Below are 23,578 nucleotides of genomic sequence, written 5' to 3'. Positions count from 1 at the left end.
GCCCCGCTCCGCGGCAGGCGCGGGTGGGGCAGTCCGCCCGCCGGCAGGGGGCGGTGTGGCCGGTGGGCGGGCGCCGCTCTGCGCCACGCCGGTGAGCAGCGCGAAGTCGCCGGGAGACCGAGGCGCCGCCATGGAGCCGCCCGCCGCGGCCTGGGGCCTCCTTGTATCCGCCGGGACTCTGCCCGGAGCCGGGGGGAGCCGGGGGGGGGCTGGGCGGGTGGCGGGGAGGCGGGCAGTCGGCGGCGGTTTCCTTAGCTGCGGTGCAGAGCGTTGCCGGCACGGAGGTGCGGGCTGGGCGGCGGGAGCCGTGCGTGCTCAGCCTGGGCCGGCGGAGCGGCCGCTACGGGTGAGTGCCGGGCCGCGGCGGGGCCCATAGTGGGGCGTCGGGGTGCTGCCGCCGGCGCAGCCTGGGCCTGGCCCGCTCGGCCCGGTAGCGGGACGCGAGGGCCCGGCTCGGCTCCGGGTGTCCGCGGGCGGCGGCGCCGCTCCCCCGGCTGGGCCGGCCGCTTGTGCCGGTGAGTCAGGGCTGCCGCTGCCGGCTCCTCGTCCGGGGACGGCTCCTGTCAGTCTCGCCGCCCCCGCCGCACCCCGCGTCGCCCAGCCGGCACCGAGCTGGTCACCGCCGCTGCCACGGCCTCGGGGGACCCCGCAGCTGCGGGGGGCGGCGGCCAGGTCTTCCCCGGGTCCCCGCGGCAGCAGGCAGGGCGATGAGGGGCTCGCCTTCCAGCCGCGCTGCCCGCGCCCTTCCCGGCTCCTCAGGGTCTCCCCGAGGAGCCAGAGCTTCTGCTGCCCTAATGCCGACTGGCCTGTGGCCTTTCTCACCGCACGCACCCACACCCGGTGTGGCTCCAAGCTGGTTTTTCCCTTCCTCTTCTCCTGTCCCAGCAGTGCAGCAGTAAGAATCAAACACTGCGTTTCTTTGTAAATACAGCTCTGGTGACTATGTCGATGTTTGTCGGTATATGAGGAGGGAATTACTTCTGTGGTTTTTTACAAGTCTTTTTTCTATCTCCAGGGTAGTTATCCATTCACAGGAGAAAGAAAACTCTGTTTCGGATTATATTCCCATCAACAGCCGCTTTAAATGCATACAAGGTACCAGCTCTCCTAGAGTGGGCTCTCTTGTGGTGGCAGGAATCCACTGCTGTTTAATGGCAAATGCTGAAACTAGTGGTGTTTCTTAACCTGCCTCCTGAGCACCCATATAGATTGAATGCTTCCCCATGAAACTAAAACTCACAGTTTATGGAAACCTGCTTCTTCCTCATCTGAGTGGGTAATCTTTCCCTGTCAGCATACAGTTGTGAAGAACTTGACTGGTTCAGATGAGTGGTGGGCTTGGCATCCTGCAGAGCCAGCGTCTTCAGCATGTGTCTGCTGATGTCTGTCTTCTCCATCACGGCAGCGCTGGGAGCTTTAGTCTGATTCCTGCATGTTTAGATCAAAACTTCTGTAAAGTCTGGCAAACTGTCAGGTCCGAACAGCTACCTGTGGAATGGGAACGAGTTTCAGGCCTTGTCTTAGAAGAATTTAAATAGCAATGTATGTCCCTGGGGCAAATGCTTGTTCAGGAATAAAAGCACTTTTTCCTGGATTAGCTTATAGCCTTCTACGTAATGAAGTGTGGTTCTGCTCATTGTTTTTGCTGTGTAGACAAGCTCTGCAGTTCGTTTTCAGGTTGGCCTTTCCTAAAGTAGCTACACTAACATGGAACATACCATCCAGGTGTGTGAGAACTCCAAATGTTGGGAGTTTCCCTGTGACACTTTGACTGTGGGAAATGGCCATCCAAGCTGTCCAGATATGACTGTTCTTTCTGCCAGAGCCATTATTAATAGTACAGATGTAAATTAAAGCCATTTGTTCTTTTGTTAGGACTCTCTTGTGGTTAGTAGCAGGCAGCACGCTTTTCTTAGTACTCAATTACTGCAACATTCAGTGTGAACTCTCTTGATCCGTTTTTCTCTTTTTTTCCAGAGGCGGAAGAAACTCTGCTGATTGATATAGCTACAAACAGTAAGTTTTGTAACTGCAGTTGCATGGCTAAAGCTCCTTTCAGGAAGCAGGCTGCCCATTGGGCACTGACACATGCTTATTTTATCTTCATAAACTCCATACTTTGTGTTTGTCTTTTAGTCAAGCAGGGATTGTGTTTCCTCTAATGTTGTCTGGCTCTTTCAGAGAGTCAGTGGTCATGATAGACATGGTCTTAAATGCCCAGATTGAAGTGTTGGCAATTGGTTAAACTGCGAGATTGCAGCAGGGAGAAGTATTCCTAAAATCAGGAAAACATGACTGATGGTACCTCAGGCAGGGGGGCATATCTCAGAAGCATAGGGAAACTAGCTTAGGTGCCAATTTCCATTGGAAACAATAGCTGGAAGTTGGCTTTCATTGATGAGCAAAAGGGATACCGTGAAAGCCTGGTCACTCTCGGGGCATAATATCTGCAAACCAGCCTTGGCTGACTCTGTGAGTCTGTGTTTGTGCCTGAAGCAGGCTGTAAGGTCCGGATACAAGGTGATGAGACAGCAGAGCGGCTCTTTGAAATCCCTGATGAGGAGCATTGCTTAGGATTCCTTTCAGAAGTGCACAGCATACAGGAAGGTAAGCAGAGTTATAGTTGTGTTCATGAAATCCTCTGACTGCCAGCAGTTTCTGACAGGGCCAATCCTCTGACTGCCAGCAGTTTCTGACAGGGCCAACTTTTTTTTTTTTTCCCCCAGCCCACCTGAAAGCTTCTCTTTCTGAACCTAAGGACTCAACCAGCTGGCATCAGGTAGAGAAGAACCTCCCAGGTCTATTGCAGGCCTCTTCTTCAGGTACTGACCTGATTGTCACCTTTGTGTGCTGGTGGCCTGTATGGCAATGGGGCACTCAGGGGTAGGGAGCTCTGTCTCACCCTGCGCTTGGCAGTCTGGCCTTTGCCCCGTTTGCTCACTTCACATCACGTTGCATAAAATAAAACGTCTTTGTCCTTGGATCTGCTGCCCTGGACCATTTGTTCCTTCTTGAGTGCTGTCTTCTGCCTAGTGCCTTGGTTTGTGCATGTTAAGCTCCCATCTGCCTTGACTTGTCGTTGGTACCCCTTTCTCTCATTCCCCGAGTCATCAGAGTTGATATATTGCTATTGTCGTTTGCTTTTTCGCTTTCTGTGGAGTTACATTTTTTCCTTCTTGATCTGTGCTGTTTTAATTGTTTCTCAGGGACTGTGCTTGTTTTTGTCATTATAGGAGCTCTGGGCTTTGACGATGACTTCAACACCTTAAGCCTAGAAGAGAAGAGAAACATGCAAAACCACCAAACGGGATCTCGCCGGGAACCCCCACCTCCTCCTGTGCCTCCAAGTAGGCAGTAAGTAACATGGTGGTTCTGTTCCCTTTTCCTTCTCTTCCTAGACAGCAGAACCGTTTTAATGCTGCTTTTGCTTCCTTCCTAGATTTCACCGAGAGAGAGAAGGTACATCAAAAGACCAGCCAAAAGTGACCAACACTATGCGCAAAATGTTTTTGCCCAGCACCCAGTCGGGACAAAGAGAAGGCCTCATCAAACACGTGCTTGCCAAGAGAGAGAAGGCATACGTCAACCTTCACAACTTCAGGTTAGAGCTGTGACTGAGGAACAGTGTGCACAGAGACAAAGCTGTTTAATCTCTTCTGTGAACTCGTATCTAGCCCACATTTGAAATCTGAGAGCTGCTGATGTGCAGCCAGCTTGGGTAGCTAAGGACCAGTGCAGACTGGAAGTCAGTAAGTGCCTGCGGTGTAGCTTCTCCTTTTGCATCGTTTCCCCTGTGTGTGTCAGATCTCTTGACCCTCAAGTAAGACTGAAGCAATTGGACAGAAAGAGGATAAAGGCAGCCATGTCTTAGCATTGCCCCACATGACATGATGTTAAAAGAGCCACATGTTTGCTGGCCCCAGTGGTGAAATGTATTTAGTTTTGTAACATTCTGCAAAATCCTTGAGATGCTTGTCACTGAAAATGAGCCAAGCCTAGAAGTTTCAGTGACCCCATAGCTGGCATGGCCCTGCACACGGACAGCTTGTATGTTGTGCTGGCTCCCAACCTGCGTGTTGCTCTGCATGTGCTGGAGAGATTGGGCTGATGCAGTTCTTACTGTGTTTTCTAACAATTCAACTGCTTTTGTGTTGTAGATTTTTTGTGGGAACGTGGAATGTGAATGGGCAGTCTCCAGACAGCAGCTTGGAACCCTGGCTGGTGTGTGACACAGAGCCTCCAGACTTCTATTGCATTGGGTTAGTAGCAAGGACCTCATATTTTAGTTAAGGTGCTGGATTTCTTGTTGGATGCTGGTGGGCTGTATTTGTTTTAAGTTCCTATCACATTCTCAGAGGTTCCACAAAGATGAGCTATGTCTCAGAAAAGCTGTCTGAGGGGAAGGAGCCATTTGGATGGGGCAGAGTTAAATAAGGCTGGTATGACATAACAAAATAGATTTTCCTTCAGGCATCTGCAGAGCTCTCTGGTTATCCTCCACCTAAAGTATTACTTCTCAGAGAGATGGTTGCTGGAGTGTATTGCAGTAGGGTGTCAGAGGCACTGTGATGAAGTTCTACTGCTTTATTTAGCAAGTGGGAATAAGGAGCTTCTCTTCCAAGAAGAGCCGTTGCTAGAGGTTTCATATTGGACCTTCCTGTAGAAAGAAGATGGTCTGTAGGAGAGGCGGGATGTGCTAAGTTGGCTTGGCTTTTTAGGTTCCAGGAGCTGGACCTCAGCACGGAGGCTTTTTTTTACTTTGATTCTGCAAAGGAGCAAGAATGGCTGGCGGCTGTGGAGAAGTCCCTGCACCCTCAGGCTAAGTATAAGAAAGTGAGTTCTGTTCAGTGTTGTGGGGTCTTGTCATACAGTTGGCATGATTGGGAGGAAAAGAGAAAACTTTGAAAGTTTGGGAGGAAAAGAAGAGGCTTCCACTTTCCTCACCTGACCCAAAGGGTGATGATTAGAGAAACCAGGGATGTATACTTGGCATGTGTGTACCCATGCCTGTGCCAAGTATGACAGTTTAAATGTGGAGAGCCTATTTCTGCCCCGCAGTTATAGGAGGATATTGTACTTTGAAGCAGAAATTTAGAAAGATGGGCATCAAAATGACTTTACAAAATACACAAGGTAGGTGTCAGGGAAGTAGTATGCTCAATAGAATCATAACAGTGGGTTCAAATTCTTTTTCTGTGTTACCTCTCACCCTTGTATTATAGAAGCAAGGTGTGTCTTGAACAGGTAAATTAAATTAATAGCTCTTCCTTGAAGGGATGGGATGATTTATGAAGTGAAATCTAACAGAAGCTGCTACCTTGAGACAGAATTGCTTCAGTTGTGGCAGGAGGACTTTATTCTGGCTGGTGTAGAGTGAGCTGTTGTTGATCTCTGCCGTAGCAAACCTTTCAGCTGTAGATACCAGCCCTAAATACATTAACTGGTTTCTCCTTCCTCCTTAGCCCATGCGCTCACCCCTGTCACACCCCTGTCCTACCTGCATTGAGTTCAGCTCAGTGGCATGTGTTACAGGTAATCACAGCAGGAAAACAGCACCTTGCTGAACTGAGATGCATCAAGAGGGAGCCAGGGGTCATGACCTGAACTGTTGAGAGGCCTGTCCCTGTGCTTTACTTGAGTTTCATGTGAATTTCTCCCACCCTTGTGAAAGGGAGAGAACAGGATATGGCCGCAGGCGGGTGGAAGTGACTGAAATGTAGATAAAACTTGTGGTTGCGTACAAATTCCACTCTTGCAGAGTAGACTGAGCGCTTGGGCTCTTCCAGTTGAATTCTCTGATTTCAGCTTCTTCCCTCACTACACAGACTGAATCCCAACACATCTTAACGTTTTTATGCCTCTAAAGTGAGCGTGTAGACTGCGCTCAAGAAGATGAGGCCTTGTCGCTGGCTTTCAAAGTTGTGACCCCACTGTTCTGAAGGTGCAGGGAGATCATGAACTGGGAGGTGCACTGGCTTAGCATGTGTAAAAGAATCAGCGGCAGACCCAAGATCGCTGCTGGGACAGTGCACATCAGCACTGTGTTAACACCTGTGGGCTGAGCTCTGCAGCAGAGGAGAACTTCTTAGCTCCAGAAAGGGGCTTTGCATTAGAAAACAAGTGTTTCTGGAAAGGAAACCTTTATAGCTCGGAGATGGCTGCTTTTTGATACCCTGTGTGTCAGGCACGTTTGCCTCAGGAAAGAAGACCTTTTCTGTATATTCCCCTTTCGTGTGTGTCACAGGCTCCGCTGTAGTTCAGAGTAAGCAAAGGTGAGCATCAACTCCCAGCTGGACCTGCAGCCCTCAGCGACAGCTGTAGCCAGCGCCTCTCTGTGACATGCCCAACTAGAGCACTCGGTATCTTCCTCTGGTTGTTTTGCTGATAGAGCACAACTTGGTGTGAAAGGCTGAGACATCACAAACAGATCTGCTACATGTTTATTAAGTTTCCCTTGCCTTGCAAGACAGCCCTGTTTGTAGGAAAGCACCAGAGTGGGAAATGTTGTGAGCTCAGAACAGCTGCTGGCTGTTGGTGGATGACAGATTGTCCTCTAACCCAGGGGTCCTCAAACTTTTTAACCAGGGGGCCGGTGCGCAGATGAAGTGGCAGGCAGTCATCTGCGGCTGCTTGGTTTCCCTGCCCCCAACCCCCGGTGGGGGGGGGTCTGTAAATACCAGGGACTGGACTGAGGAACCTGGGGGGCCGTATCCGGCCCGCGGGCCATAGTTTGAGGACCCCTGCTCTAGAACCTTGCTTTTGGACAGGAGGTCCTTTGGGTAATGTTGCAAGCAGGGGTTGAGTACAAAATAAAATGAGGGACAGGGAGAGCCAGAGAAGCAGAACATCAGGTGGGGCAGGCAAATCAAAACTATTTCCATTGCCTTTCTGAGACATCGGGATCCCTTTTATTTTTGCAGGTGCAAATGGTCCGTCTAGTTGGGATGATGTTGCTCATATTTGCTAAGAAGGATCAGCTAGGCAATATTAGAGATATCATGACGGAGTCTGTGGGCACAGGAATCATGGGAAAGATGGTGAGTTACCAAGGCCAATTTGTTGCTTCCATGTATCCATGCAAGGAGCAGCAGAGTCTGGTTTTATTTACCTGTCTGCTGTCCCTGTCTTTTCCTGGGTGCCTCGCCTGCTGCCTTCACTAACGACTACCAATACCTGCTCTCCCCAGGGCAACAAGGGTGGTGTGGCAGTGAGGTTCGTGTTCCACAACACAACCTTCTGCATTGTCAATTCCCACCTCGCTGCTCATGTGGAGGACTTTGAGCGGCGAAATCAGGATTATAAGGATATCTGTGCTCGGATGGGTTTTGTAACCCCTGATGATAGTCTACCTCAGCTCAACATCATGAAACATGAGTAAGTTTATTTTGATGTTTTCCCTTTTGAAGTGGTAGTGAATAATCCAAAGTGAGTCAGAATCACAGCAATGGGAGATTTCATGCAGATAAGTTTTCTGGCTTAAAAATATAACTGAAAGTGCCAAGGCCTTTGGTGTGCTAGAGCTCCTGCATTCAAACTACGTGGTCACCTCACTGCAGTGACTTGTGCAATTTGTCTGTAATGGCCCTTTCCTTGCATGTTGTGTTTAATACTTCCATTTCAGCGGGCACCATTCCTGAGTCGATGGCTGAATGTTACAGGGCTTGAAGAAACTGAGGGGGGTGGGGTGTGGTTGTGATGGGGAAACAGGAGTATGAGTAGGAGAAGAGAAGGGATAGTAGGTGAGCAGAGGCTATGCTGTTTAGGCTTTTTTGAATAGCAAGTGCTTGCAATTGCTGTTTCATTTTCTTTTTTAATTCATTGGATGATATACAGGCAATACTTTTATTTATTTTTTTTTAATGAGGTGACAGTGGTGCTGAATAATCCAAATCAAACATGTACAACCAACCATATGAATTGTTTTCTTAAACAGATACAAATGATTAATGCTTTTGTAGTTAATATTTAACCCATTTAAAAACTGAAAATGGAATGCAGAGCGGATTGGAACAGAAAAAACTTCAAATATTAGATTATCCTTGATAATCCACTAATGGAAATTTTGAGGTTTGACTATAAACAGGAAGAGCTTTTATACTAGAAGAGGGGGTTAGATCTTAATCTTTAAATGAAACCTTTATAGAGTAATGAGTGAATACCACAAGTGTTTCTTTAGCTGCTGGTAATAAGAAGGCTGTAGGTCTGTTTGAAAACCCAGAGAGGAACAGACTAAGAGCAGGTGCTGATGAGTGAGATAGGACAGTAACTAACATTCTGGAGGTCATAAACTCAACAGGAACCTAACTCTACTTTTGCCAGTTCTGCATCAGTCAGTCTTTGCTGGGTAGATAATATGGTAGTAGCCTGATCTGATTGAAAGAAAAGCAGTGGAAAACAAACTGGTAAAACCATGGTATCACATGAGGTCTGAGCATGCAGATAAATGCACGTCAGCCTGCCTAACTGGCCAACAAGCAGGCTCTGCTTAACAGGCTCTGCCACTGCCCTCTCCTGTGTATGCAAGAAGAGCCTGAATACTAAATGGATTTTGTGTAGCTTGAAAGGTTATGGAGCTTGGTGAGATCCACTGGTTTCACTTCATTATAGAGTTGGTGGTATTCTCAGGCTTTTTTCAGACTGAGCCAAACTCACATGTCTCCCGTTAAACTAAGTCTTCAACCCCACACAGGATTCCAAAGGAGATGGACTTAGTGCTGTAGTTACTGCTGCCACTAGGAGTTTCTGCTATCACACTCCATCTTTCATGTTTCCTTTTGTCTTCCATGTGTCTCAGCCTTAATCAACAGCGACCAACCATCCATCCTCCTATGCCCCTTCTTCCCTGTGTCGCCTGCAATACTAACTACTGGCTCTCCTTTTCCGCATTTGTCTTTGTTTTCAGTGTTGTCATCTGGCTAGGAGACCTGAACTACAGGCTTTGTCTCCTTGATGCCAGTGAAGTGAAAAGTCTTATCAGTAAGAATGAGCTTCAGAAATTGCTGACATACGACCAGGTCAGTGAACTCTCCTGACATTTGCTTTGTACTTGTGAGGTCATCTTGGTTTAAGATGTGCCTGTGCTTGGGAGGAGCTGGCAGACACTCAGCGATAAGTGTCTGTAGACATAGATGCTAGACCCTAGACAGCTCTGGGTGTCCTGGTGACATCAGCCCCCTAAACAAAAACAGATTGTACGTTATACCGGGGTTAACTGGGTGACCCTGGCAATTACTATAGAGGTGTCTTTGCATCTCGTTGGCAGAGTTCTTTCTTACATACAAACTACAAGCTAGAATATAGGAATTTGTAACACCAACAAAAGCTGCGGTAATCAGTGTTCTGGAAGAGGTATTGACAAGACCAGCACTCGTAGCCAAGGCTCTCTGCTCAGCCAGTTTGACCTAAATTCTGTGCTCTAGTCTTCCCCGCTCAGCATTTCTTTGCAACACACTGAAAACTGAGACAGCACCAGATGTGCCTTTAAGATGAAGGATTGTACCTGTGAAATATGAACAGAAATAGCATAATATCATCTCTGACACACAATTTAACAGTAAATCTGATTGATTCTGTTCTGTAGCTCATTTCTGTTGTACTGTGAAGCTTCATGCAGGAAAAACTATAGCTTAGATTTTTGTGAGGAAAACAATTAGGAAATTCTTCAGAAGAGGAAATGAGAAAAAGAAAGTAGTATCATGTTGTCAGCAGAGCAGCACTCCTGGAGGCCTTTGCTAAAATGATTGGCAGTGAAATATTAATGATGGTGATACTTAAGCCTGAAAACTAATGAAGGCATTTGGCACAAGCGGAGCAATTAATATTTCCCTTAACTATTGTTTTATGCTGTCTGTGTGGTCTGGTAAGCAGTGCTGTGTCAATTTGTATTCAGTCTGTTTAGAAAACGTTGCACTGATGTGTTGAATTTTTACTTTTGTTAAAGCTATAAGGTCTGAGAGGCAATCTGGGGGATGCCTGGTGAATCCCATGGCCACAAGTTGCAATTCCTCTGCCTGCAGATCTGCTCTCTGACACTCCGTGTGTGAGGGGGTTTGGGGTGGTTTGTATTGTTTGGTTGGGGTTTTTTTTTTTTAAGTGTTCTTTTTCTGGTTTAGCTGAATATTCAGCGCACTCAGAAGAAAGCATTTGCAGATTTCACCGAGGGAGAGATTAAATTCATCCCCACTTATAAATATGACTCTAAAACAGATCGCTGGGACTCCAGGTAAATCAGCTGCCAATGGACATGTTTACCTGTGACATAAAAAAGAATTTTCTTACAGAACTTGATTTCCTGCTTCCTAGAGCTGGAAATACCTCTGTTATGGTGATGGCTGGAGTGCACAGACAAGTTTGTACTCCTTTGTTTTCCCTGTTTTCTGAAATAAGCAGACTCTCTATATGTTGACCAGGCACATGCCTTAAACTTTGGTTGCTGCTGATTTCAATAGATGAAGGTGGGTAAAGCCTGAACTCGCAAGTGGTCCTGCACCAGAGGGTTTTTTCTGCTACCAGGGACAGACAAACAGTATAAAAAGAATTGGAGAGATAAGGAAATGCTCCCTCTGAGTCATCCTGTCCCCTGACATGCACACCCACAGGGGTGGCTACACTGCGATAGCAGCAGTGGTTCCTGCTTGCTGATCTCTGCTTGGTGCCTCCCACAGACTTTTATGCATCTGCTGCAGAAGCTTGCTCTAAACGGAGAAACTCCCAAGAAGGCGTTTGAAACCACATAGCAGTTGGATTTTACTGTCTCTGTGGTCATGAATCAGCACAGTCGTTAATCTGGAGAAGGATAACCCAGGGTTCAGACTTCATAACATAATAGTAATAGCTGAGTAGACTTTCTGTAGTGGAAACAGTAAGCGATGGATCAGATAGTAGTGGGCAGAAAGATCTCGCAGCAAAAGAAACTGGTGCAGCTTGGGTCCCAGTACACATGGCTTTCAGCTGTGCAACGAGTCTTGTTTGAGGTTATTTTGTTTCCTGATGCTGGAAAAGACGGGAATTTTAGCTACTGTATAGGACAAGGCAAAGAGAGCAGAAGAAATGACGTAGTATTCAAGTTGAGGGAAGTGATAGGAATTCATCCCATCACTGCTGATGCAGTCACCAGTGGTGGGGGTGGAGGGAGCTGCCTGGCCAGGAAGAGGAACAGCTTGGATGTTTTACTGGGATTGTTGGATCTCCCTGGTAACTTGTTTTTCTTTGTAGTGGAAAGTGTCGTGTGCCAGCATGGTGTGATCGAATCCTTTGGAGAGGAGGGAACATAAATCAGCTCCGGTATTGCAGTCATATGGACCTGAAGACTAGTGACCACAAGCCAGTCAGCGCACTTTTCCGCATCGGGGTAACTTTTTTTATATGCTAGAGTAAGATCACAATATTGTCATGCATTCCTTCGGGAGATGGATTATATAGTCAAGGCACTCCTGCTAGTGCTGCTGCAAGAGGGCAGAGGAAATAAAAATGTCTCCACTGTGTAGGTGTGCTGCTGTTTGGCAGCGGTGCCAGCCTCTGCTCAGCAAACAACTTGGCAGCTGTGGTCTTTACAGCAACAACTGTACAACAACTACACAGCACCTTAGCTGTGTAGCACCGGGACAGTAATGCTCACTCGTTTGCTCGATTGCTGGAGTTTACCCAAGCAGGTGCGGTCATGTAGTAAATAGAAGGGCATTCCCATTGACCACCTTAATGCTGCTGCTTAGCTTTTCAGGGTATAACCCACAATGTCTAGTACTAGAACAGATGAGCTACTGTTTTCTCTTCACTCAGCAGAAACCTGTAAATAATTGTGCTTGCTGTTGCAGCGTTGCTTCTGATGTGTTAAGAGAGCAAGACATGGGTTCACATCTGAACTTCTTTGGTGGTGAATGGCTGTCAGCAGATTTTAGTTTCCTAGCTTACTGTATAGAGACAGTCCATGTCCATTTTTGCTACCTCCTGCTCCCTAGGTAGCTCAAGTCTCCTTAAAGGAGAGCCTTTCTCCTCCTGCTCCAACGAATCATGAATAATGCTGCGAGATGCCAATGCTGTTCCACAGAAATCACACCCAGTAATCTCCCCGTTGTGTGCGATCAGTGGCCAGAAAGACCCTTTTTGTCTAACATTTGTAGGGGTAAAACATGCATAAAGTTGCATATGCAGCTTGGAGCAGATTCTCTTTGCCTTTCAGCTGCACATAGCAAGTGCTTGGAGAAATATTTAACTTCCGCGGTTTACTCATGATCAACAGAGTTCCTGTGAAGCTGGTCAGAAACTTTGCTGACTGTTTTCTTACCTTCCACAGGTAAAGGTTGTGGATGAGCAGAGGTATCGAAAGTTGTTTGAAGACATCGTTCGTATAATGGACAGAATGGAGAATGACTTTCTTCCTTCGCTGGAGCTAAGCAGGAGAGAAGTGAGGATGAAACCTGAATTGCTGTGCGCTTCCCAAGCCCAGCAGCATTAGAAGTGCTAGAACTACTTTTAAAGACTTTGGTTCAGTAAACTGGATTATAGGAAATTGAACTGTATCCATTATCTTATGATCAGGAATTGGATTAGAAGGGACATCTTGTCTTGGCTTCTTGGCAGGTCTTGTGTTAGGCGTTCTGCGTTCTGTGGGCACTTCTCAGTCATGGGCACTGCAGAGTCCGAGTACTAGCTGTGTCCCCCATCTTGGCCACTAACATGATTTGTGTTTTCTCTTTGCTCTGCAGTTTGAGTTTGAGAATGTGAAGTTCCGTCAGCTGCAGAAGCAGAAGTTCCAGATTACCAATAATGGGCAGGTCACCTGTCACTTCTCCTTCATCCCAAAGCTCAACGATAGCCACTACTGTAAGCCATGGCTTCGGGCCGAGCCTTGTGAAGGTTACTTGGAGCCAGGTGAGTTTTACCATAGTTTCTACAGCGGTAGTTTCTACCCCATCTCCACTCAGCCTTTCCTGTGTCTCGCCTTTCTCACCATCATGCTTGTCTGTCTTCTCAGTTTTGTGGCCTTTGTCCCTGCCACTGTATGTTTGTCCTTGTCATACCTGTTGGAGAGTGTCTGTGTGTTCTTGAGAGCTCCTGTTTGTTGCAGATGAGAGCACAGACATCTCCCTGGATGTGTATGTCAGTAAGGACTCAGTAACCCTTCTGAACTCTGGTGAGGATAAAATCGAGGATATTCTTGTGCTTCACTTGGACCGAGGGAAGGACTATTTCCTTACCATCAGTGGGACCTACCTGCCCAGCTGCTTTGGCACCTCTCTGGAGGCCTTATGCCGAATGAGGCGACCGATCCGAGAAGTTCCAGTCACCAAACTCATTGACCTGGTGAGTGACAGCGTTCTGGAGCAGCTCTCTTAACAGGGAGAGACCGTATTCCCTTCTGTTTACTCTTAAAAGCAGCAGTAAAAGCAAGCCTTCAGCTTGGGTCATCTGTGCTGGCTTTGAGCTGATTGACTTTTTCCAGAGCTTGAGGTGCTCTTATTTTTTCCTTCCACCACAACCAATGGCTTTTGACAGCCTGTACTTTATCCTCTGTTTCTGAGCAGGTTCTAAATATTGTTTGGTGGGACAAAAAGGTGATCCCAGCACCTTGTGTTTTGTTACTCTTGTGCTGGTGCTGGCAGGCTCAGCTGGGTGGCACTGGTGTGTCACAAGAGGAATGATTGAAATGCTTTCCTCGAGGTGCCTAAGCTTCTGCAGTGACAAGGACACCAGGATCTTTTTCCTTCTGGATACTTGAGGCATTTGTGCTTCTCCAGGGAAGGAACAAGCAGAAGCAGGAGGACCGAAGAAAGAACTTCAATGCTGTTAGGTGTACTGATGAGTGCAGCTCAGCAAATGGCCAGTCTTGCAGCCTCTCTAGCCAGTTCCTCTCACACTGACGCAGTGAGCAATTTCTTCTGGCCTTGCTTCAGTGAGGTTCTGGAGGTTTAGTCTATTTACCTGTTCTGGTTTAGCTAGAAAAGCCATTTCTTTTTTTGTTCACTTGAAAGATTAGCCTAGTTCTTTTAGTCTCTCTGACATGTGATACCTTTCCTCTCTTCTCATATCTTGCAGTCTCATCCTAACATGCTTTTTTTTTTTTTTTTTTTTGTCCAGTGAGCTGCTGTTTTTTCACATCTGTAGATTTGACAGATTCCACTCCCATCTGCTTCCACTTCTTTGTCTTCCCTTTAGCAGTTGCACCACGCCTCTTGCTGCCTCTTCCAGTTCCCACCTTTTGTTTTGTCTACTTTTCTCACAGGCCCAACATTCAGAAAGGCCGCTTTTATACCAGAAATTTGATTTTGTAATCATAAGATCAGGCTAAGCAGAATCCAGGTGGCAAGATACATGTTTGCCTCTTCAATTCAAGCAGCTAATCCAGGCCTCTGGCTCCTCGTACTTTTAAGGATTCGACTGAAAGTCAGCCTCGTTCTAGAAGTGTGTCAAACTTGGTCTGGAGCATTATGTCGGTCTTTGTGGCTTTTCCACCTGCGTTTTCCTGCTCAGTGCTCAGCACTGACTTCCTGCTTGATAGATAGGAACTTGTGCCTAGACTCTTAGCTTCTGCCCTCACAGACACACGCTATTATTTACTTTTCTAAGTGTACTTTGAGGCTTCTTCTGCTTCCTTTACCTGTGGGTTTCCTTCTTCTGTTATTCAGCGAAACGTATAGAAGCGCAGGAAGCAAAACAATTGGAGGAGAGCACCCTGTCCCAGTATCTGCAGCAAAGGAACAGTCTCATGTGTCAGTGCGGTCAGTGTGACAGCAGTACTTCAATGGGAACATGTTACCAGAACTCAAGGAATCCAATGTGTTTAACGGCCCAAAGCAAAATTCAGTCACTTAGATTATAAAGCTATTTGAGGTCTTTTAGTTTTGATCATACCTGTGAGTTGAGAAGTTCTTGGGAGGCAGGACAAGCTGAGTGCTTCCTGCAAGGGAGAGTGGTGCACATGGTGCCTACTCTGCAGCCCAGAAGTGTTTGGTCCAGTGACATGGCTTTAGCTGATGTTTAGACTGTGTGCAAGGAAGGCAGTATGTTTGTGTATTAAAAACCGTTTTCCCTCCTGCACTTATGCAGTGTTAGGGCTTGTCATTCACTTCATCAAGGATTTTTTTCAGCCTGGCTTGACTGTATCTGTGTTCAGCAGAGTGGGGTCTGGAAAATGCAGGTCGGTAAGGGTCTGAGAGGCCATTTGATGCAGGATAGCAAAGTGTAGGTGGGAGCTTCTTTGGAAATGGCTCTCCTAGTTCTCCTGGGAGAAGCTGCTGACACTTGAGCATCTCACCTTTGGGATTTCAGTATCAGTGTCTCATCCTGGTTTTTCTTGGAATCCTACTGTGGGCTTTAAAAAGCCTCTTGAAGAATCTCTGTCAGGAGCAGGTTAGTCTCATGGAGCTAATTGTGCCCAACGCTACAGGAAGAGAGGTGAACAGCAAGGCAAGCAGTCAGGTAGGTGGTAGTGAGACTGTTGAGATGACTCACCCAGTTATGAAACGAGCCTCTCTCCTGTGCAGCATGGCTATCTGGCATCCCAAACCTGTGACTGTGGTCCCTCCCCCTATGCCTTGGAAGAAGAACCTGCGCCATCTCATGTTTGAAGCAAGCTGTTCTCTGCAAAAGGCTGGTCTGTTGTGGCTGTGTTAAAACTCGGTGAGCCTCCAAAGGAAGCAGGCGCTGCAGAAGCCACAGGGGAGCCTGAGATGCTGCTCCCTCCCAGGCCTGCCCTGCGCAGTGGCAGCTGCAGCTATGTTTCCAGCTCAGTTCTTGAATGCTCCCACCCTTTAAAGGTCAGTCCGCCAAAACTCAGCTTGAGCAACCTGCTTCTGTTTCCTCCTGCGGACTCCACTAAGCACTATCTTAGTGCTGCCAGCCTGTGCTGCGCTGGAAAACGGATGCTGTGGTTCAGGATCGCCTGAGGGACTGGACACGCAGCCTGGAGGGGGCTTTGGTATGCTCCTCCTTGCAGTGTGTTAATGCTATTAGGTTGAGACAGACGAGCAGCCTGGGGTTTTGAGCACAAACACTCATTTCCCTGACTATACACAAAGCTGCTTAGGGGGCCTGTTAGCTCCACAGCTGCCACACTCAGAAATACGGATTTAGCCTAGTGAATGTTTTATCTCTGCCCTGGTCACAAGGGAAGATGGCTGAAATAATACAGGGATATTTATTTCTGACCAGAAGGATTCAAGAAGGGAAAATTCTTCCTGGCAGACACCTCTGCCTATGGCCTAACTGTCCTGCTGGATAGTGAACAGTGGTGCTGCAAGGCCCATTTGAGGAGTTTGCAGAAATCCTGACAAGGTTGTGCATCATGTGAGCAGGATTTTTGCTAATTGGCAGGCAAATCTCTCACCACAGGTTTCACTTTGGCCATGTCAGCAAAATGTGTGAGGGACCTAGCATTCAGTGGGTTCTTGTAATGCAAATTAGGTTTCTGCCTAATCTGAGAGTGCATTCTCTCTCTTAATGATACTTTTCCCTCTTCTCTCTTTCCCACTGCTCTCAGGGAGAAGACAGCTTCTTAGAAAAGGTAATGCAAGCAATTGCTGGGGAAGTCTGTTTCTTAGTGACTTGTGTGTAAAGAATGAGTTTTCCCCTTGTTTTCTGCTGAAGAGGGAAGGGGAGGTGGGTGCAGAGGGAGCGCTTGTTCCAGCAAAGCCTCTTAGCACAGCTGTGGGCTGGATGAGAACATGTAGGAGCACAAAAGTGACCCTGTAGCCAAGATGGGGCCAGCCCAACCGAGCTGCTTAAAGCTTACCAAATTCGCTTTGGGGAAAAAATACTCTCCTGATCCTGGCAGCAATGATAGATATTTCCAGAAAAGATTGGCAGCCTTTAACATATCTGAATTAGCTTTAACCATGCACATAAGGTGGGATTCACCATAGCACCCCCTTCAGATACGTGGGGAGAAGGCTGAATTAGAAAACTGAAGTCTTGTGCTCTTTCCATGTTGTTATGTCCTGATGGAGGCTGAGCGAGGGCCTCATAGAGGAGACAGACGTTTCTCCACTTCCTTGAGCAGCAGAGTTTGGGCTGCCGGCTCATGCAGCCACTGATGCCTGAGCAGGATTGCTGCTTGCCTTTGCACTTGTGCTCTGCGCTGGGGGCCAAGCAAGTCATTGAAAGAGCAAGTGGGAGACGCTGGGGTGCGTGTGTGTGTGTGGCAGCATTTTTCCTGCTCTCCCTGCGCTTGGCTCAGACATCTGTTAACGCGTTTGAGCGGACTCTGTTCAGGCTTCCCGGGCTGGGTGACTTGTCCCCCTCCAGGCTGTCAGTGCAGGGTGAAACAGGAGAGGGAATGGATGTCCGCTCTCCAAGAGGAGCTTGAACTCGGATGCTGAACCAGATAAAGCTCTCTAGCCGAGGACAAGGGAGGAGTTTGGTGCTTGCCTTCTGGGAACATCCTTTTGCAGAGCATCTCCCTTCCCGCAGAGGATGCAGACTTGCCTTCCCTTCCTGGCACATGGCAGGAGAGGGCGCTCGGGGCCCGGCCAATGCACAAGGAAAACCGAAGGCCCAGCGCCGCAGCCGCCGGCTCCTCATCCTCCTCCTCTGCCCTGAGGAGCCGGGACCCTCTTCCTCTGCTCTAAGCAGTCGGGCTCCCCTGCCTCGGGGGTCTCCCCAGCTCTCCAAGTTACGCCAAGGGCAGCCTGGCAGAGTGAAGCGCTGCTCTGGTGCTCAGCCCTGGTGCCGCGATGCCCTGGTGTGGGGAGTTTCTGTTGAAGAGCCCTTCTGCAGCTTTTATTTCGTCCCTCTTAGAGGAAAGCCTTAACAGGCTTGGCTAACATGCTGCTTCCGAATCTTGCCTGTGTGCTTGGAGATGAGTAAGGCAGATGTGTAGCTGTGACCTAGCATCTGCTGGCTGGGTAAAATCTAGTGGTGTGTGGGGCAGAGCTGTGCTGTGTGGCAGACGTGGCTATTGCCTGTGCTGGCGGGGCTTGTGCCAACCTCAGGTGTCTGGGTGCGCAGCGGGATGCCGAACCCAGCCCTGGCTAGCTGTGAGTGATTCTATGTGCTGCAGAGGGACAGCAATCGCAGTTGTTGTGTAAGCTGACAGCTGAAACAAAGTCCTTTGCGCTTGGCTCGTGGTGCTCCTCTCTGCTGGTGTCCTCGGGTTTTGTTCCTGTTTATGCTGGTCTCTTCTGGGTGCTTCTGCTGGATATGCTTCAGGAGAGCTGTGCATGGCTTCTTCCTTGGGAGCAAACAGGGTCACGAGCGATCATAAAATAAGAGTAAAATCAAGGAAAAAACATCAATCCCATTAAAGATTGGTGTGATGGAGATTTCTAAGCAGTTGAGCTCATCAGCTGCTTTGCACGAGTAAGTGGGAAAACTTGACCGTCATGGTGGAGCAGGCAGGTTGTTCTGTGGGGCAGCGGAAGGGAGTGGAGCTGGGACCTACAGAATGATGGCTTGCTGCTGTAAAAGCAAGTAAGGGCCAGAGGAGTCCTGGGTCCTGCTCCTTCCCCTCTCCAAGCTTTCTTTACCAACGCCCTTCCAGAGGGACTGAGGTTTCCCTGAAACCCCCTGTGCTCTTTGCCACCAGGAGAAATCCATTCTACAGATGGGCTCCCTGGACAGCGAGGACACAAGTGAGATGCCACTGCAGATCCCGAAGGAGATCTGGCTCTTGGTGGACCACTTGTTCAAGCATGCCTGCCACCAGGTGAGGGAGAGGGCCTGCGCCATGCCGGGAGGCTCTCGAGGGCTTGGTAACCCAATTCATCACTCACACTTGGAGATCAACTCCAGTTTGGTATTTACAGGGCAGGGGTTATCCCCTGTGCTTGAGACACTGGGCTGGGGGTACCAGTTTTCACCCCACTGTCACTATGTGCCTCAGCCTCTGTGAGGAAGATGACTTTGTCCATCCCTGTGCTGGTTTTGGCAGGAGGACCTGTTCCAGACTCCGGGCATGCAAGAAGAGTTGGAACAGATTATTGACTGCCTGGACACCAATATCCCTGAGACAATCCGTATCCTTTCTGCGCCTGACTTTCCCAGGAGCCTGCTGGTTCTCAGCTCTGCAGGGAGAGCTCTGTGACCTCAAGGTGGCAGGGTCCCTACAGGGGGATTGCCTCCCCTCTGTCCCCCCAGAGATAACCTCTTGAAGCTTAACCTATGTTGGCTAAAGCAGCCAGGGGGCTGGGGCTCTGGAAGCCTCTTCGAGGCTGTGCCAAGCACAAGAGCTGGTGAGGCTGAGTGCTGGGGGGCATGATCTGGAGAAAGGGCTAATGGAGCTGAGGATTTCTGTGGGGCTAGAGCAGGGGTCCTCAAACTATGGCCTGTGGGCTGGATACAGCCTCCCAGGGTCCTCAATGCGGCCTCCGGTATTTACAGACCCCCCCCGCCCCACCCCAGCAGTGGTTGGGGGCAGGGAAACCAAGCAGCCGCAGATGACTGCCTGCCACTTCATCCACGCGCCGGCCCCCTGGTTCAAAAGTTTGAGGGCCCCTGGGTTAGAGCGTGGGCAAACATAGTGGAGGGTGGATGGGACAGGATTTTCCATGGATGGGGGACAATGGAGGAAGAGGAGGAGGGCTTTGATGTCAGGGGGCAGTTAAGCAAACAGGGAACTTCCAAGACCTGCAAGGAGGAAGCAGAGACTAGGCAGCTGGGAAGGAGGAGAGGTAGGTAGTAGTCTGGAGAGGGAGGTGGTCCATCTGCTCAGCATGTCCCTTGATTCCTACCGGTCCAGCGGGCAGTAACCACTCCGTGGCTGAAGCACTTCTCATCTTCCTGGAGGCTCTGCCAGAGCCAGTGATCTGCTACGAGCTGTACCAGCGGTGCCTTGACTGGTCATACAACAGCCGGCTATGCCGACAGGTGCGGCGCTGCCTCTGTGCTTTGTCCGCTCGCTGCGGGGTCAGGGCAGCTCTCCCTGCGGTGAGCTCTGCCTTGGTCCTGCAGCTTGCTGAGTCCTGCTCCTTTCCCGTGAGCTGGTGAGGAGGCTTTGGGATCAGGCACTCGGAGGTTCTTTGCAGTGGGCAGGATGACCTGGGTACTGTGGCAGTGCTTTCCTGTCCTGAGGTTGGCACTGCATCGTCTCCTGGCTGTCGTGGTGGAGCACACAGGGAATAGCAGCCCTGGGGAGTGGAAGAGCCTCCGCAGGTCTTGGGGGCTTAAGCACTTGCTCAGAGCTGCAGTTCCTGTGCTTCCCATAAGGGCAATGAGCGGCTCTTAAAAATAGCCGGTGGGGCAGCAAGCAAGGCCAAGCATGTCCTTGGGCCGAGGAGGAAGTTTGGGGGCACGTTTTCAGTACTTGCATCAGAAACCTCTTGTCTTGGTCTCTGTGCTGCTGCTGTGCAGTTCATGGGGGTGAGAGCTGGGATCTGACTGGAGATGAGCGGGAAGCAGCCCCAGGGCAGCGGTAGTTTTTGCCTGGTGACACAGTTACCCTAGAGGCAGTGCTACCAGGAGCCAAAGCCCGTGAGTGCCATCAGTACTAGGCTACATAGGCTACAGCTGGTGGCTCATTGCTTGCTTTCTGGGTCTGTGGCTCATGCCAGTAGTGATGCAGTGGCTCAAGGTAGTGGAAGGGGGAAGGCTGCCCATCTGGAGTCCAGACTGCCACGGTGTGTCCAGGCTGCAGCGATGTGAGCTGGGAGAGCTTCCTGTTTCCTTTGCAGGTGATTTTTCAGCTGCCTCGTTGCCATCGTAGCGTGTTTCGGTACCTAATGTCATTCCTCCGAGAGCTGCTCAGATACTCTGAAGACAACAACGTCAGCGTCGCCATGATCGGTAAGTGTGTCATTTCTCTGCTGCGCTCACTGAAACGTAATGCCTTCCTGGTCCCTTTCAAGGCCTCCATTCCTGACCAGTAACTTAATTTTTGTACCTCTGCAGCCGCCTTGTTCTCCAGCCTCCTCCTGCGCCCTCCACCCAATCTGGTGGCAAAGCAGACTCAGCAGGACCGCCAGCGTGCCATCAACTTCCTCTATAGCTTCCTGCTTGCCGGGGATGAGGAGTGACTCCTGCCTGTGTGCCAAAGCGGAGGCCTGTGCTGCCAGCCTTGCGCGGAGGCCAGGCCTCTGACAGCTCCAGAGGGTAAAAGGCTCTAAGCTACTCCAAGTGCTGTGTTTACAGTTGGAAGGGATGTGTTCCCCTCTCCTTCCCAACGCTGTACCCTACGCTGCAGAGGACCTGCACACTCATTGCACTGCCATCTTTGACAGGAGCCTCCTGCTTTCTCCTTGGGAGCTGGGTGGATCTGTTGATACCCAAGCACTGTGCCAGCAGCTTGATGTTCCCATGGCAGTGTCACCAGTTCCCCAAGTCATGCTTCTTTGCACCCCCATCTGCCTGGAGTCACTGTGGGGAAGGGTGGAGACTGTCAGTGCTCTTGAAGGCCATGGCATGGCTGGCTGGCACTCGGCCCGTAGGCTGCGTCCCTGCAGGTGCAAAGTATGCGTGCTGGTGTGTGCTGACTGTACTGGTGAGAGCCCCGTGCTCTGCCCTGGGCTGGCGTTGGGCACCTTCAGCCATGCAGCAGACCTGGCCAACCCCTCACTGTGCTACGAAAGCGGGACCGTGGCTGACCCAGGAAAGTTACCTGGACGTTTGGCCTCTTCCCTTCAGCAGGGTATTGCCCTCTCCCCTCCCTCACGGGGTGCAGTGTCTGGCACGCAGCTCTCTCCCAGCACTCCCAGCCTTCTGCCACTGCCACCTTGGCCTTGCTCTCCTCTCTCTCCCTTCCCCTGTGCCCCAGCTTCCTTCTGGGACACAGGATCTTGGGTGGCTTGGAGGGGCCTGGGTCAGGCAGTGAGCTTCTCCAGGGCTGTCCCTGGGCAAGGCATGGAGCAGGACACAGCCCCTGTCCCTCCCAGCCCTGCTTGCAGAGCCACAGGGGTAGGACTCGGGTTGGGGAACCGGGGTGGTGGTGGATACTGTCCTCCCCCTTGTCCAAAGGGTACAGGCTGGAGGCAGAAGGGGAGGGGGGAAAGGAGCCAGAAATCCACCTCGAGGTCCAGAGGAGCAGCTGGGGGCTATGCGTGGGTGCTGTAGTGCCAGGGTCACAGACAGCTGGGAAGGGGACACCCTGGGGCCTGGCAACTTGTGGGTGCAAGAGGGAGGCCTGTCCCAGTGAAACACTAAGCAGAGTCCTGCCTGCTTGGGCCAGGGACTGCGTGGCCTCGGCTGAGGGAGGCTGCTGCCAGAGGGGAGGGCCGCAGATCCCAGAGCCCCTGCCAGTGCCGTTGCTCAGCCCACAGCTGTCCGTCTGGCTGTGTGGTCCCCGTGCACTGGCTGAGCTGCTGGGGGCACCCCTACCTTGTGGCTCTTTTTCTTGTCTTTAAAATTTTTAAATTACATAATTTATTGGGAAACCGTTTGTTCCAAATAAAACTCTGTTGTGCAAGGTTTTGCAGGGCTGCACTGGGTGCTCGCACCGAGCCTGCCATCGCTCACGTAGCTCTGCGCTGTGCGGCCTGGGGGTGGCTGCTGCCGGGCCACAGCATCCCATGACGCAGAGCTGCAGCTTGGCTCCGCCGCCCTCCCTGCCCAGGGCTCCGGGGCTCCCTGAGGGGCTGGAGCCTTCCAAAGGCAGCCAGCTCCTTCCTCAGGCTCTCCCACCGCCCCCTGGCAGAGTGCTGGGCAGAGTTGGGGGATGGCAGCAAAGGTTCCCATTCCCCAGGTTCCTGCTGGTTCAGCTCCTGCTCCTGGGCAGCAGCTCGCAGGCTCCTGGCACGCAGGCAGCGTGCGGCCGCACGCCAGTTGTCTTTTTGGCAGAGTGGCCTGGCACACGCCGCACCGGGGATGGTGCAGCCAGCACGGAGCGGGCCTGGGGAGGGCGGGCGCAGCAAGGCGCTGCTGCCAGCGCGTGGGACAGGGCTTTTGCAGGTCTGAGCAGGGATGCCCATGGAGTGCAGGTCCCTCTGGCCCCACCGGCTTGGCAACTGGAGCAACCGTGGAGAAAGCCAGCGCGTCCTGCTGCAGGAAACGGCTGCCGGTGTCATCTCCATCTGCTTCCTGCCGGCTCCTTGAGAGCAGGGCTGTGCCTGGGCAGCTGCTCCTCACACTGTCACGGAGGGGACCGACGCAAGGTGCCGGCATTGTTCCCGCGGCCACCACATTCCTGCCACTGCCGGCGGAAATGCCAGAGCGAGTGCGAAGCCCTGCTGCTCCCCAGGGATGGGGTTGAGGCCTGGGCCTGCCCATCCTCCAGGCCTGCCCAGGGCACAGGGGTCCTTGGGTGGCCTCAGAGGCTGTTGGCGCACCGCTCTGCACTCCATATTGAGGTGGGGGTCTCACGCTCTCACCTGCGAGCCTAGCATGGGCATTAGGGGACTGATGGATGCTGACGGTGCCCAGATGGCAGGACCGACATAGCTGGTAGCATGCCAGCAGCATGTGCTCGCTACCGGCAGTTGGGATTAGCCCACGATGTTGGCACAGCCAGTGTCCCACATCCACCCAGGATCTCCATCACCAGCTGCAGGTGGGGCAGTGAGCCCTGCCTGTCCCCCTGGCTGCAGCCAGAGATCCCCAAGGACTGGAGGGCTCCAGCGATTGCTCAGCCCGCTCCCATCCCAGGGCACCCAGGATCCGTGTTTGCCCACTCAGAGAGCCAGGACCCAGCAGAGCACCCTGTCCTTGCCATACTGGG

The 23,578-nt window shown here is 50.8% G+C and overlaps 1 protein-coding gene across 6 annotated transcripts; it reads left to right on the top strand.

The window, feature by feature from the left end:
* The first annotated feature begins 35 nt into the window (after positions 1-35).
* On the top strand, positions 36-22,334 carry OCRL (OCRL inositol polyphosphate-5-phosphatase). 6 transcript variants are annotated; one of them, XR_005107563.1, is made up of 25 exons: positions 36-163; positions 267-346; positions 1,016-1,095; positions 1,978-2,016; positions 2,497-2,607; positions 2,727-2,822; positions 3,234-3,354; positions 3,440-3,601; positions 4,158-4,259; positions 4,719-4,833; positions 6,921-7,037; positions 7,187-7,374; positions 8,903-9,014; positions 10,113-10,222; positions 11,215-11,350; positions 12,293-12,403; positions 12,705-12,870; positions 13,067-13,302; positions 16,478-16,501; positions 18,521-18,640; positions 18,866-18,950; positions 19,673-19,800; positions 20,604-20,715; positions 20,821-21,021; positions 21,150-22,334. XR_005107563.1 is itself a non-coding variant. In XM_037408564.1 (24 exons), the coding sequence occupies exons 1-24, from the start codon at positions 131-133 to the stop codon at positions 20,943-20,945; spliced, it is 2,709 nt and encodes a 902-aa protein (XP_037264461.1). In that variant the 5' UTR covers positions 36-130; the 3' UTR covers positions 20,946-22,332. The 6 variants fall into 6 exon arrangements, 4 of the variants coding, with proteins under 4 accessions (XP_037264461.1, XP_037264462.1, XP_037264463.1 ...); XM_037408564.1 differs by having other exon boundaries at positions 20,821-22,332; XM_037408565.1 differs by lacking the exon at positions 21,150-22,334 and having other exon boundaries at positions 2,500-2,607; positions 20,821-20,945.
* Positions 22,335-23,578: the final 1,244 nt, after the last annotated feature.

This window comes from Falco rusticolus, chromosome 14 (genome assembly GCF_015220075.1).
Source record: "Falco rusticolus isolate bFalRus1 chromosome 14, bFalRus1.pri, whole genome shotgun sequence".
Taxonomy (NCBI): Eukaryota; Metazoa; Chordata; class Aves; order Falconiformes; family Falconidae; genus Falco; species Falco rusticolus.
Note: the sequence above shows the minus strand (reverse complement) of the source record. Positions and strands in the feature narration are given on the sequence as shown.